The sequence below is a fragment of the Bufo gargarizans genome, unplaced genomic scaffold, assembly GCF_014858855.1.
Source record: "Bufo gargarizans isolate SCDJY-AF-19 unplaced genomic scaffold, ASM1485885v1 original_scaffold_1671_pilon, whole genome shotgun sequence".
Lineage (NCBI taxonomy): Eukaryota > Metazoa > Chordata > Amphibia > Anura > Bufonidae > Bufo > Bufo gargarizans.
In genome coordinates this window covers 14,681-28,175 of record NW_025334460.1, presented here as the reverse complement: position 1 = coordinate 28,175, position 13,495 = coordinate 14,681, and the positions used below count along the sequence as shown (strand labels likewise).

Below are 13,495 nucleotides of genomic sequence, written 5' to 3'. Positions count from 1 at the left end.
CACAGCTCAGCAGACAGTATCACACAGGATAGGATTTAGATACACAGCTCAGCAGACAGTATCACACAGGATAGGATTAGATACACAGCTCAGCAGACAGTATCACACAGGATAGGATTAGATACACAGCTCAGCAGACAGTATCACACAGGATAGGATTAGATACACAGCTCAGCAGACAGTATCACACAGGATAGGATTAGATACACAGCTCAGCAGACAGTATCACACAGGATAGGATTAGATACACAGCTCAGCAGACAGTATCACACAGGATAGGATTAGATACACAGCTCAGCAGACATGTATCACACAGGATAGGATTAGATACACAGCTCAGCAGACTGTATCACACAGGGGTTGATACACAGCTCAGCAGACGTAGGGATTAGATACACAGCTCAGCAGTCAGTATCACACAGGATAGGATTAGATACACAGCTCAGCAGTCAGTATCATCACAGGATAGGATTAGATACACAGCTCAGCAGACAGTATCACACAGGATAGGATTAGATACACAGCTCAGCAGACAGTATCACACAGGATAGGATTAGATACACAGCTCAGCAGACAGTATCACACAGGATAGGATTAGATACACAGCTCAGCAGACAGTATCACACAGGATAGGATTAGATACACAGCTCAGCAGACGTATCACACAGGATAGGATTAGATACACAGCTCAGCAGACAGTATCACACAGGACAGGATTAGATACACAGCTCAGCAGACAGTATCACACAGGACAGGATTAGATACACAGCTCAGCAGGACGTATCACACAGACAGGATTAGATACACGCTCAGCAGACAGTATCACACAGGATAGGATTAGATACACAGCTCAGCAGACAGTATCACACAGGACAGGATTAGATACACAGCTCAGCAGTCAGTATCACACAGGATAGGATTAGATACACAGCTCAGCAGGCCAGTATCACACAGGATAGGATTAGATACACAGCTCAGCAGGCAGTATCACACAGGATAGGATTAGATACACAGCTCAGCAGTCAGTATCACACAGGAATAGGATTAGATACACAGCTCAGCAGACGTATCACACAGGACTAGGATTAGATACACAGCTCAGCAGTCAGTATCACACAGGATAGGATTAGATACACAGCTCAGCAGTCAGTATCACACAGGATAGGATTAGATACACAGCTCAGCAGGACAGTATCACACAGGATAGGATTAGATACACAGCTCAGCAGTCAGTATCACACAGGATAGGATTAGATACACAGCTCAGCAGACAGTATCACACAGGATAGGATTAGATACACAGCTCAGCAGACAGTATCACACAGGATAGGATTAGATACACAGCTCAGCAGACTGAAATACACAGGATAGGATTAGATACACAGCTCAGCAGACAGTATCACACAGGATAGGATTAGATACACAGCTCAGCAGACTATATCACACAGGATAGTATTAGATACATAGCTCAGCAGACAGTATCACACAGGATAGGATTAGATACACAGCTCAGCAGACTGTATCACACAGGATAGGATTAGATACACAGCTCAGCAGTCAGTATCATACAGGATAGGATTAGATACACCGCTCAGCAGACAGTATTACACAGGATAGGATTAGATACACAGCTCAGCAGTCAGTATCACAGGATAGGATTAGATACACCGCTCAGCAGACAGTATTACACAGGATAGGATTAGATACACAGCTCAGCAGTCAGTATCACATAGGATTAGATACACAGCTCAGCAGACAGTATCACACAGGATAGGATTAGATACACAGCTCAGCAGTCAGTATCACACAGGATAGTATTAGATACACAGCTCAGCAGACAGTATCACACAGGATAGGATTAGATACACAGATCAGCAGACTGTATCACACAGGATAGGATTAGATACACAGCTCAGCAGTCAGTATCGCACATGACTGGATTAGATACACAGCTCAGCAGACAGTATCACACAGGGTAGGATTAGATACACAGCTCAGCAGACAGTATCACACAGGATAGGATTAGATACACAGCTCAGCAGACAGTATCACACAGGATAGGATTAGATACACAGCTCAGCAGACAGTATCACACAGGACAGGATTAGATACACAGCTCAGACAGTATCACACAGGATAGGATTAGATACACAGCTCAGTAGACGGTATCACACAGGATAGGATTAGATACACAGCTCAGCAGACAGTATCACACAGGACAGGATTAGATACACAGCTCAGACAGTATCACACAGGATAGGATTAGATACACAGCTCAGTAGACGGTATCACACAGGGCAGGATTAGATACACAGCTCAGCAGACAGTATCACACAGGACAGGATTAGATACACAGCTCAGACAGTATCACACAGGATAGGATTAGATACACCGTTCAGTAGACGGTATCACACAGGGCAGGATTAGATACACAGTCCTGGGCCCGTCTCACCTGAGGAGATAGACGTTGCTGTTTCCGTGGAACCAGCTGTAGGTCAGGTTGGCGGGGTACGCCTCGGCCTGACAGGTCAGGAAGGCGTCTTGTGAAACGTTCACGGTGATGTTTTCTGGGGGGACGACAATGACGGGCGGACCTAGAGACACAAAATACGGACGTGACCACAGTATAATGTTAGGGGCCTTCTTCTTGGCCACATTATAAGCGATCACTTCATACCTTGGACCAGGACACGGCTGGTGTGGGTCACCTCCCCCTCTTCACTAGCGGCGTGACACGTGTAGGCACCTGCATGGGCGCGCTGCACCCCGACTATTCTTAGTGACCCATTATTAACCTGCACACAAGAGGCGAAATCAAAAATTCTGAAAGAATACTCCAGAAGAAAACAAACCTATGGCGTTCCCCTTTAATTTGGGTAGACGGCGCCCAGTTGCAGAATTTCCCCCATGTTGATGTTATAGGTGCCCCTACACTAAAGAGCTTTAGATGCGGAGGAGAAGTGCTGTCACATGTAGTGGACACCAGAGGGCGCCAGCGTCCCACAGACCGCGGCTTCCACCTTCCTCAGTATAATGAGCTCCAGTCGCCTATTGTTACAAAGACAATGCGAGCTCTGAGTAAACAGGGCGATAGTGCGACGACACTGCTGACTTTCAAAAACAACAGCGGATTAGTGTCTACAGCGTCTGACTGTGAGCACACAGCGAGACACCTGCCATCCCAGTTCCTGGACTGGGAACACAATGTCTCCGCTGTATACTCAGAGGCTTTCAGTGGCCTCCGACCATCTCACCATTCCAGATCAGCCGTCCATACAGGAGAAAAACAAAAAATATGGGATTTGAATCGGGACAACCCAAGGAACAATTTTTCAAAAAATGTCTAAAGTGATCTCCTTGGCTTTTGGGGGGGGGTGGCCTCAATCCTGCTCTGACCTATAATATGGCGCTAAAACTCCCACGATGCTCGAGTTAAGCAGGGGTGGGGCTGTGACAGCGGCTCCTCCCATGCACAGCGCCTGTGATGCTTCTGACTTGCCTGGATCTTGTCCACGCTCGCTATGTCGACATTGTCCTGCTTCCAGGAGACAACCGGCCTGGGGTTCCCGTTGGCCACACAAGTCAGAGTCAAGGTGTCCCCAACACGAACCTCAATGTAAATGGGTGGAGTCTCTATGAAAGAAGGCGGGGCTGTGAAAGAAAACTTGCATTATGGAGAGGAAGATATTTTCCTGCGCACAGCAGATGTCATACAGAACATCAGTGATGGCTAATAACAGGGAACACACGTCGTCAGGCTGTTATACGGCACGGAAACTTACACACCATGCAAACTGTCAGTAAAACTGACGGCGCCCCCCGTCATCAGATATACACCCAGGTTATAGCAAATAATAACACCACAAAACCGCTGCATCCAAACCTCAGGATCCTGCTCTGTACAAACCACTTACCCCACTGTATCCACCCTGTGCGAAAAAAGTATAACCCAGGCATCTCCTGTATGTAATTATATATCTACAGCCGGTATAACCCGGGCATCTCCCGTATACAATTATATATCTACAGCCGGTATAACCCGGGCATCTCCCGTATACAATTATATATCTACAGCCGGTATAACCCAGGCATCTCCCGTATACAATTATATATCTACAGCCGGTATAACCCGGGCATCTCCTGTATATAATTATATATGTACAGCTGGTATAACCTGGGCATCTCCCGTATACAATTATATATCTACAGCCGGTATAACCCGGGCATCTCCTGTATATAATTATATATGTACAGCTGGTATAACCTGGGCATCTCCTGTATATAATTATATATGTACAGCTGGTATAACCTGGGCATCTCCCGTATACAATTATATATCTACAGCTGGTATAAGTTATACATCTTCTTGTATATAGTGATATGGAGCATGCTGGTATAACCTGGGCATCTCCTGTATATAATTATATATGTACAGCTGGTATAACCTGGGCATCTCCTGTATATAATTATATATGTACAGCTGGTATAAGTTATACATCTTCTTGTTTGTATATAGTGATATGGAGCATGCTGGTATAACCTGGGTATCTCCTGTATATAATTATATATGTACAGCTGGTATAAGTTATACATCTTCTTGTATATAGTGATATGGAGCATGCTGGTATAACCTGGGCATCTCCTGTATATAATTATATATGTACAGCTGGTATAACCTGGGTATCTCCTGTATATAATTATATATGTACAGCCGGTATAAGTTATACATCTTCTTGTATATAGTGATATGGAGCATGCTGGTATAACCTGGGTATCTCCTGTATATAATTATATATATGTACAGCTGGTATAAGTTATACATCTTCTTGTATATAGTGATATGGAGCATGCTGGTATAACCTGGGCATCTCCTGTATATAATTATATATGTACAGCTGGTATAAGTTATACATCTTCTTGTATACAGTGATATGGAGCATGCTGGTATAACCTGGGTATCTCTTGTATATAATTATATATGTACAGCTGGTATAAGTTATACATCTTCTTGTATATAGTGATATGGAGCATGCTGGTATAACCTGGGCATAAGTTATACATCTTCTTGTATATAGTGATATGGAGCATGCTGGTATAACCTGGGCATAAGTTATACATCTTCTTGTATATAGTGATGTGGAGCATGCTGGTATAACCTGGGCATCTCCTGTATATAATTATACATGTACAGCTGGTATAACCTGGGTATCTCCTGTATATAATTATATATGTACAGCCGGTATAAGTTATACATCTTCTTGTATATAGTGCTATGGAGCATGCTGGTATAACCTGGGTATCTCCTGTATATAATTATATATGTACAGCTGGTATAAGTTATACATCTTCTTGTATACAGTGATATGGAGCATGCTGGTATAACCTGGGCATCTCCTGTATATAATTATACATGTACAGCTGGTATAACCCGGGCATCTCCTGTATATAATTATACATGTACAGCTGGTATAACCTGGGTATCTCCTGTATATAATTATATATGTACAGCTGGTATAAGTTATACTTCTTCTTGTATATAGTGATATGGAGCATGCTGGTATAACCTGGGCATCTCCTGTATATAATTATATATGTACAGCCGGTATAAGTTATACATCTTCTTGTATATAGTGATATGGACCATGCTGGTATAACCTGGGCATCTCCTGTATATAATTATACATGTACAGCTGGTATAACCTGGGCATCTCCTGTATATAATTATATATGTACAGCTGGTATAACCCGGGCATCCCCTGTATATAATTATATATGTACAGCTGGTATAACCTGGGCATCTCCTGTATATAATTATACATGTACAGCTGGTATAACCTGGGCATCTCCTGTATATAATTATGCATGTACAGCTGGTATAACCTGGGTATCTCCTGTATATAATTATATATGTACAGCTGGTATAACCTGGGCATCTCCCGTATATAACTATATATGTACAGCTGGTATAACCTGGGTATATCCTGTATATAATTATATATGTACAGCTGGTATAAGTTATACATCTTCTTGTATATAGTGATATGGAGCATGCTGGTATAACCTGGGCATCGCCTGTATATAATTATATATGTACAGCTGGTATAAGTTATACATCTTCTTGTATATAGTGATATGGACCATGCTGGTATAACCTGGGCATCTCCTGTATATAATTATATATGTACAGCTGGTATAACCTGGGCATCTCCTGTATATAACTATATATGTACAGCTGGTGTAACCTGGGTATCTTCTGTATATAATTATATATGTACAGCTGGTATAACCCGGGCATCTCCTGTATATAACTATATATGTACAGCTGGTGTAACCTGGGCATCTCCTGTATATAATTATACATGTACAGCTGGTATAACCCGGGCATCTCCTGTATATAACTATATATGTACAGCTGGTATAACCTGGGTATCTCCTGTATATAATTATATATGTACAGCTGGTGTAACCTGGGCATCTCCTGTATATAACTATATATGTACAGCTGGTATAACCCGGGCATCTCCTGTATATAACTATATATGTACAGCTGGTATAACCTGGGTATCTCCTGTATATAATTATATATGTACAGCTGGTATAACCTGGGTATCTCCTGTATATAACTATATATGTACAGCTGGTATAACCTGGGCATCTCCTGTATATAATTATACATGTACAGGTGGTAGACGTTGCTCATCCTTCTTTCCTCTGCTGGTATAACCCGGGGACTCTCCGGTATATTATCACCCACACACAGCTGCGCCCCGGGCTCTGCAGTTCTTCATGGTTATTGCCGTATTTTGTAAGCAATTTATTAGACATATCCTGCCGCCTGGGGGGGCACTCCCTGCACTGGTGGGAGAGGGAAGGGTTAACCGGTATGTGTCTAGACCAGCAGCCTGGTGTGACACGTGTCTCCGTGGACGATCTACACGTGTTTACACAGATGTGCGGTGACAATCTGCCATGCTGTATAGGGGGCGCTGTCCTCACTGATCAACACTGTCCAAGAGCAGGGCGCTCCCAGCAGCCAATCACAGCACAGCTTTTATATCATGTCCTGCTCTTGAAAAATGAGAGCTGCGCTGCGATTGGCTACCCCGAATGTTCTCCTTGCCCTTATTTAAGATGGAGGGTGAGGCCTCCACTTAGTAGTATGGGGGGATGGGAGGTTTCTGAGCAAGGCTAGAGGTCAAAGGTCATCCGAAACCTCAGTTCAGAAGTGATTAGCCTGGAGCCGCTTATCTCCTGGCCTCCTCTTCTCAGACCTTCCATGAGAGGTCAGCCACAAGGACAGGCTTCCAGGAGCAGGGGGTCTGGAGGATTAGTCTGAGGGCCCGATACCTGGGACTAGTCCTAAAGGATGTCCACCATCCTTCTATCAAACAGGCTCATCCTACAGTACTGCCTGTGTGTCAGTCCTTACTGCTCGTCTGGTATTCTACTCAAGAATACATGATCTTGTCAGTCCTGGAAGCGAAGGTGTGATTTACAGCTGGCACTGGTGCTGGCCACGTCTCTGCCCAGTATTGTGCTGGCAGGGATGCCTCCGCCTCTACACGGGGCACTGCTGCTGCCAGGCAGACGAGGCGCACAAGGTTACTCCGGTACACAGATCCCGACGGCACCTACACCGGAGGGGCAGGGTCCTGATGTCAGAAAACCGGACCCTGGGCGACAAGCTAAGTAGCCCACTGTTTCCCGGTTGTCACGGTTTTCCTCATATACTACCGTACTAAAGTAATACTGCCATATAGGACACGAGTACTATGCATTATCCAAACAATAGCTCACATAATACTGCCATATAGGGCACAAGTACTATGCATTATCCAAACAATAGCTCACATAATACTGCCATATATAGTCTAAATAATACCGCAGTATAGGGCACTAGTACTATGCATTATCGAAACCAGGTCTCACATAATACTGCCATATAAAGTCCAAATAATACCGCAGTATAGGGCTCAAGTACTATGCATTATCCAAACAATAGCTCACATAATACTGCCATATACAGCCTGAATAATACCGCAGTATAAGGCACAAGTACTATGCATTGTCCAAACAAGGGCTCACATAATACTGCCATATACAGCCCAAATAATACCACAGTATAGGGCACTAGTACTATGCATTATCCAAACAAGGGATCACATAATACTGCCATATACAGCCCGTATAATACCGCAGTATAGGGCACAAGTACTATGCAGTATCCAAACGATATATCACATAATACTGCCGTAGAGTTCCCATATAATAATACAATTCAGTTCCACATAACACCGTCATACACTGCAGAGTAAGTCTAGGTGATTGGCCCCGGAGCTCCCCTCTTCAGCAGTCACTCCGGACACAGAAGAGTCCCCAGCCCCGAGAAGGAGCGACCCTATGGCTGGCTGTGACCTACACCTGAGGCAGTGGTATATGGCGGTATACAAGACTTACAGTTCACAGTGAGATGGATCCAAGTCCCATTCTTGAATTCCTCGTCTGCGTGATGACGGTCCAAAAACAGCACCCTGCACTCATACCAACCCTGGTCATCGGAACGGAGGGAGTCGATGCTCAGAGAAGCCCCTTCCTCTATCCGCGAGCGCCCTGTGGAGAGACAGCAGCAGTGACTCCAACAGCAGAATAGTGAGCGCAGCTCTGGGGTATAATACAGGATGTAACTCAGGATCAGTACAGGATAAGTAATGTATGTACACAGTGACTGCACCAGCAGAATAGTGAGTGCAGCTCTGGAGTATAATACAGGATGTGACTCAGGATCAGTACAGGATAAGTAATGTATGCACACAGTGACTACACCAGCAGAATAGTGAGTGCAGCTCTGGAGTATAATACAGGATGTGACTCAGGATCAGTAGAGGATAAGTAATGTATGCACACAGTGACTACACCAGCAGAATAGTGAGTGCTGCTCTGGAGTATAATACAGGATGTAACTCAGGGTCAGTACAGGATAAGTAATGTATGCACACAGTGACTGCACCAGCAGAATAGTGAGTGCAGCTCTGGAGTATAATACAGGATGTAACTCAGGATCAGTACAGGATAAGTAATGTATGTACACAGTGACTGCACCAGCAGAATAGTGAGTGCAGCTCTGGAGTATAATACAGGATGTAACTCAGGATCAGTACAGGATAAGTAATGTATGTACACAGTGACTGCACCAGCAGAATAGTGAGTGCAGCTCTGGAGTATAATACAGGATGTAACTCAGGATCAGTACAGGATAAGTAATGTATGTACACAGTGACTGCACCAGCAGAATAGTGAGTGCAGCTCTGGAGTATAATACAGGATGTAACTCAGGATCAGTACAGGATAAGTAATGTATGTACACAGTGACTGCACCAGCAGAATAGTGAGTGCAGCTCTGGAGTATAATACAGGATGTAACTCAGGATCAGTACAGGATAAGTAATGTATGTACACAGTGACTCCACCAGCAGAATAGTGAGTGCAGCTCTGGAGTATAATACAGGATGTAACTCAGGATCAGTACAGGATACATAATGTATGTACACAGTGACTGCACCAGCAGAATAGTGAGTGCAGCTCTGGGGTATAATACAGGATGTAACTCAGGATCAGTACAGGATAAGTAATGTATGTACACAGTGACTGCACCAGCAGAATAGTGAGTGCAGCTCTGGAGTATAATACAGGATAAGTAATGTATGTACACAGTGACTGCACCAGCAGAACAGTGAGTGCAGCTCTGGAGTATAATACAGGATGTAACTCAGGATCAGTACAGGATAAGTAATGTATGTACACAGTGACTGCACCAGCAGAATAGTGAGTGCAGCTCTGGAGTATAATACAGGATGTAACTAAATGATTTTCCTATTTCATGACGTAAAGTCATAGTTTTATTAAAGACACGGAGGCGAGTATTGCTATCTCCTTCTTTACTGTCCACCAATAGCAGCAAAGAGAAAAAATTTACATACAGGAAGTAACCAATGTCCCTCCCCTCTGGCCCCTATATTAGGCCGCTCTTCCTCTGGGACTTCCTCTTTCTTTGATCCTGGTGCCCACATCACGAACACCTCAACGAAACTCCGCACTGTAACTGGAACGAATAAGCCCAACGCCAACGAAGCGTATCCAACTAGCCAACCTGGCCAAACTGTGGTAGAGACCTCAACCGAAAGCACGGCATCCTAGAATGGATAGACCTTCAACCTGAAAAGAGAACAGACCATAGGTCCAGGTGAAACAAAACACGTGACGACCAATCACGTCCGGAACCCCTCTACTGAAAACGACACATTAGGGATTAAAGGACTGAAAACAACATAAATCTTAAAAAATAACCATAAATAACGATAAATCACAACAATAATGACAATGATAATAATCTTAAACAGATCTATAATACAATAAGGCAAATAATAAATACCCCTGTAACAAAAAACCCGTGAGGAAACCCAAGGGCGGGAACAGGGCGGGCAATACTCGCCTCCGTGTCTTTAATAAAACTATGACTTTACGTCATGAAATAGGAAAATCATTTAGTTTTACAGCAAGACACGGAGGCTCATATTGCAAGTTCAAAGCCCGTCTATAATAGAAACAAACAAATTAGCCTGAGGACGGAAATAAAATTCTCTGAACGTGGTAATATTAGACCAATCAGCCAAACGCATCACGTCCTCCAATCTGGCTCCTGAAACCGCAAAGGAGGGCAGTGAAGACAGAAGTGTCAATACCCGCTAGCGACGTGACCCACTTAAGCCAACGCGCCAACGTTGGACTAGACACCCCGGTCCAAACGGATGTCGGATAGAAAGGAACAACTGAGATGTGTCGGGAGATCGATGGGCTCTAGTCCTGGATTCGTACTCCCTAAGGCAAGCCACAGGACACAAAATTGGAGAAGAAGTGAAACTGGGATAGGAGACAAACCGGATGCTAGTCCTGGTGCGACGCGAAATGTTAAAAGTAACCCCAACCGGGGTGAAAGAACGAGCGTCAAAATCAAGGGCCCGAACAACCGAGACCCTCATGCAAGAAATAAGACAAAACAATGCTAAAAATTTAGCGGACAATTGCCTAAGAGAAAGGGCAGAATTCCCCAGCCAAGAAGATAAAAAAGGAAAGGACCAGGGAGACGTCCCATCTAGTGGAAAAACGAGGTCGAGGAGGACGTGCCAACCGAGACCCACGCAACAGACGAGAGACCGAAGGACGTTGACCTGCAGGAACACCCTCGTAACCTAAATGGGTAGACGAAATAGCGGACCTGAAAAGGTTAATGGTCCGATACGCCTTACCCGCCTCAACAGTGATGTGAGAAACTGCAACAGGTGAGCTACAGGTGCCGAAACGGGATCCAAGTCCCGTCCCACGCACCAGTTAGCCCAAGTTCTCCAGGCAGCCCGGTAAGACTTTCTGGTGCCGGGAGCCCATGCGCTGTCCAGTAACTGTCGAGGTGCCTCCGAAATGCCATCGAAATCTCCAGGCGTCCGGAGATCCGGCACGCCAGCAGCCGTAGGGATCCGTCGAGGAGAAGTGGGTCGTGCAGACCCAGAGGGTTGCGCAGGAGATCCGGATGGGTCGGGAGAAAGAGCTATCTCCACAAGGATCCTCAGCAACGAAGGGAACCAGACCTGAGACCCCCAGAACGGAACCACCAACACCAGGTCCGCCAGAAGCCATGGAAAAGGGAGGAAAAGCATAAAGGCGGGATACCGACCAATCCTGGAGAAACGCATCCACCGCCACTGCTTCCGGATCTGGACGCCAGCTGAAAAATCGGGTGAGTGGCCTGTTGAGCCGAGGGGCAAAGAGATCGACAGCCATCGGTCCCCACCTGTCCGAAATGGCTGAGAACACTTCCGGGTCCAGCTGCCAATCGCTGCCGTCCGACAGGTAGCGCGAGTTCCAATCCGCACGAACGTTGCTCAGCCCCGGTAAGTATTCCGCCTGCACCATGATGTCCCTGGACAGGCACAACGACCAAAATTCCTTGGCCAACCGAGCCAAGGTAACCGAGTGAGTACCCCCCAATCGGTTGACATACCGGACCGCCGAGACATTGTCCATCCGCAGCCTGATGTACGCGTTGGCGATCCCGTTGGAGAAGCTCCTCACTGCAAACAAGCCGGCTAGGAGTTCCAAAGCATTGATGTGGAGGAGGGATTCCTCCTCCGACCAGGCTCCCCCCGTGGAAGCTCCATTGCAATGGGCGCCCCAGCCCTGGAGACTCGCATCTGACTTGATGGTCAGTTCCGGCAGAAATCCGAAGATCGCTCTGCCGTTCCAAGCCTCCAGATTGGCAATCCACCAGCCCAACTCCTCTCGGCCTTCCGAGTCCAAAAACCACCGCGTCCGCAAAGAAGGCACCGGTCCGAAGATGGGCGATCTTCAATCGCTGGAGAGCACGGTAGTGCAACGGAGCCGGAAACACTGCCTGGATCGATGAAGCTAACAGCCCGAAGATGCGAGCCAGGAGACGTAACGAGAGGTGGGGAATGGTGAGGGCATGTTTCAACCCCTTGCGAATCATACGCAAATTCTTCATCGGAAGACTGAGGGACTCCGAAAGCGAATCCACCGTGAAGCCCAAGAACTCCATCCGCTGAGATGGGATGAGGCATGACTTCTCCTTGTTGAGGAGGAAATCGAGATCTGACAGCAGGTCCGCTGTCCACTGGAGATGTTCCAACAAACCCACCCTGGACTCGTGCATCAGGAGGATGTCGTCCAGGTAAATGATGAGGCGTATGCCCCGAGTCCTCAACCATGACACGACTGGTCGTAGCAGCTTGGTGAACCACCAAGGAGCTGAAGACAGCCCGAATGGGAGACAAGTGAACCACCAGATCTCTCCTCTCCACCAGAACCGGAGCAGATCCCTGGAACAAGTGACCACTGGGACCATCAGATAAGCATCTTTTAGATCCAGCTTTACCATCCAGTCCCCAGGAACTAACAGGTCCCGAAGGAGGTGGGTCCCCTCCATCCTGAAATGACGGTAGCGTACCACCGTATTCAGAGCGCGAAAGTTGATGACCGGTCTCATCTGACCCCCATTTTTCCGGACGAGGAAAATATTGCTGATCACACCCCACTCCGAAGGAGGGGCAAATTCCATCGCCTGTTTTTGCCTGAGAGAGCATAGCTCCGCGTCCACCAGAGAGCAATCTGGACGTGATAGCGGGAGGGGCGGGGGGCAAGGAACCAGGTCTGGGGACCCCGTGAGTTCTATGTGAAAGCCCCTGACCGTGGTCAATACCCATGGATCTGAGGTGATGAGACTCCAAACATGAGAAAAAAGTTGGAGTCTGCCCCCTACACAAGGTACCATAGAATCCCCCAATTGGGGGAGACTTACCCAAGGGTCTGCGATAGCTGGGGTTGCTCTCGCGCCACGGGCCTGAAAGCTTGCACGGCCGGACAGGCGGTCTCTACTACTGCCGACCTGATGAGACCCGTCCATGGAATACCCTGCGCATAGAGGCCT

At 46.3% G+C, this 13,495-nt stretch overlaps 1 protein-coding gene across 1 annotated transcript in view; it reads right to left on the bottom strand.

Annotated features, from left to right (window-relative positions):
• Positions 1-13,126, bottom strand: part of LOC122923502 (protein turtle homolog A-like) — a 38,874-nt gene extending 25,748 nt beyond the window's left edge. Inside the window, 6 exon segments of the mRNA XM_044274327.1 lie at positions 2,453-2,594; positions 2,678-2,795; positions 3,500-3,651; positions 8,458-8,610; positions 11,186-11,246; positions 12,053-13,126. Coding sequence (XP_044130262.1) covers positions 2,453-2,594; positions 2,678-2,795; positions 3,500-3,651; positions 8,458-8,610; positions 11,186-11,246; positions 12,053-13,126 — 1,700 coding nt within the window.
• Between the last annotated feature and the right edge of the window lie 369 nt (positions 13,127-13,495).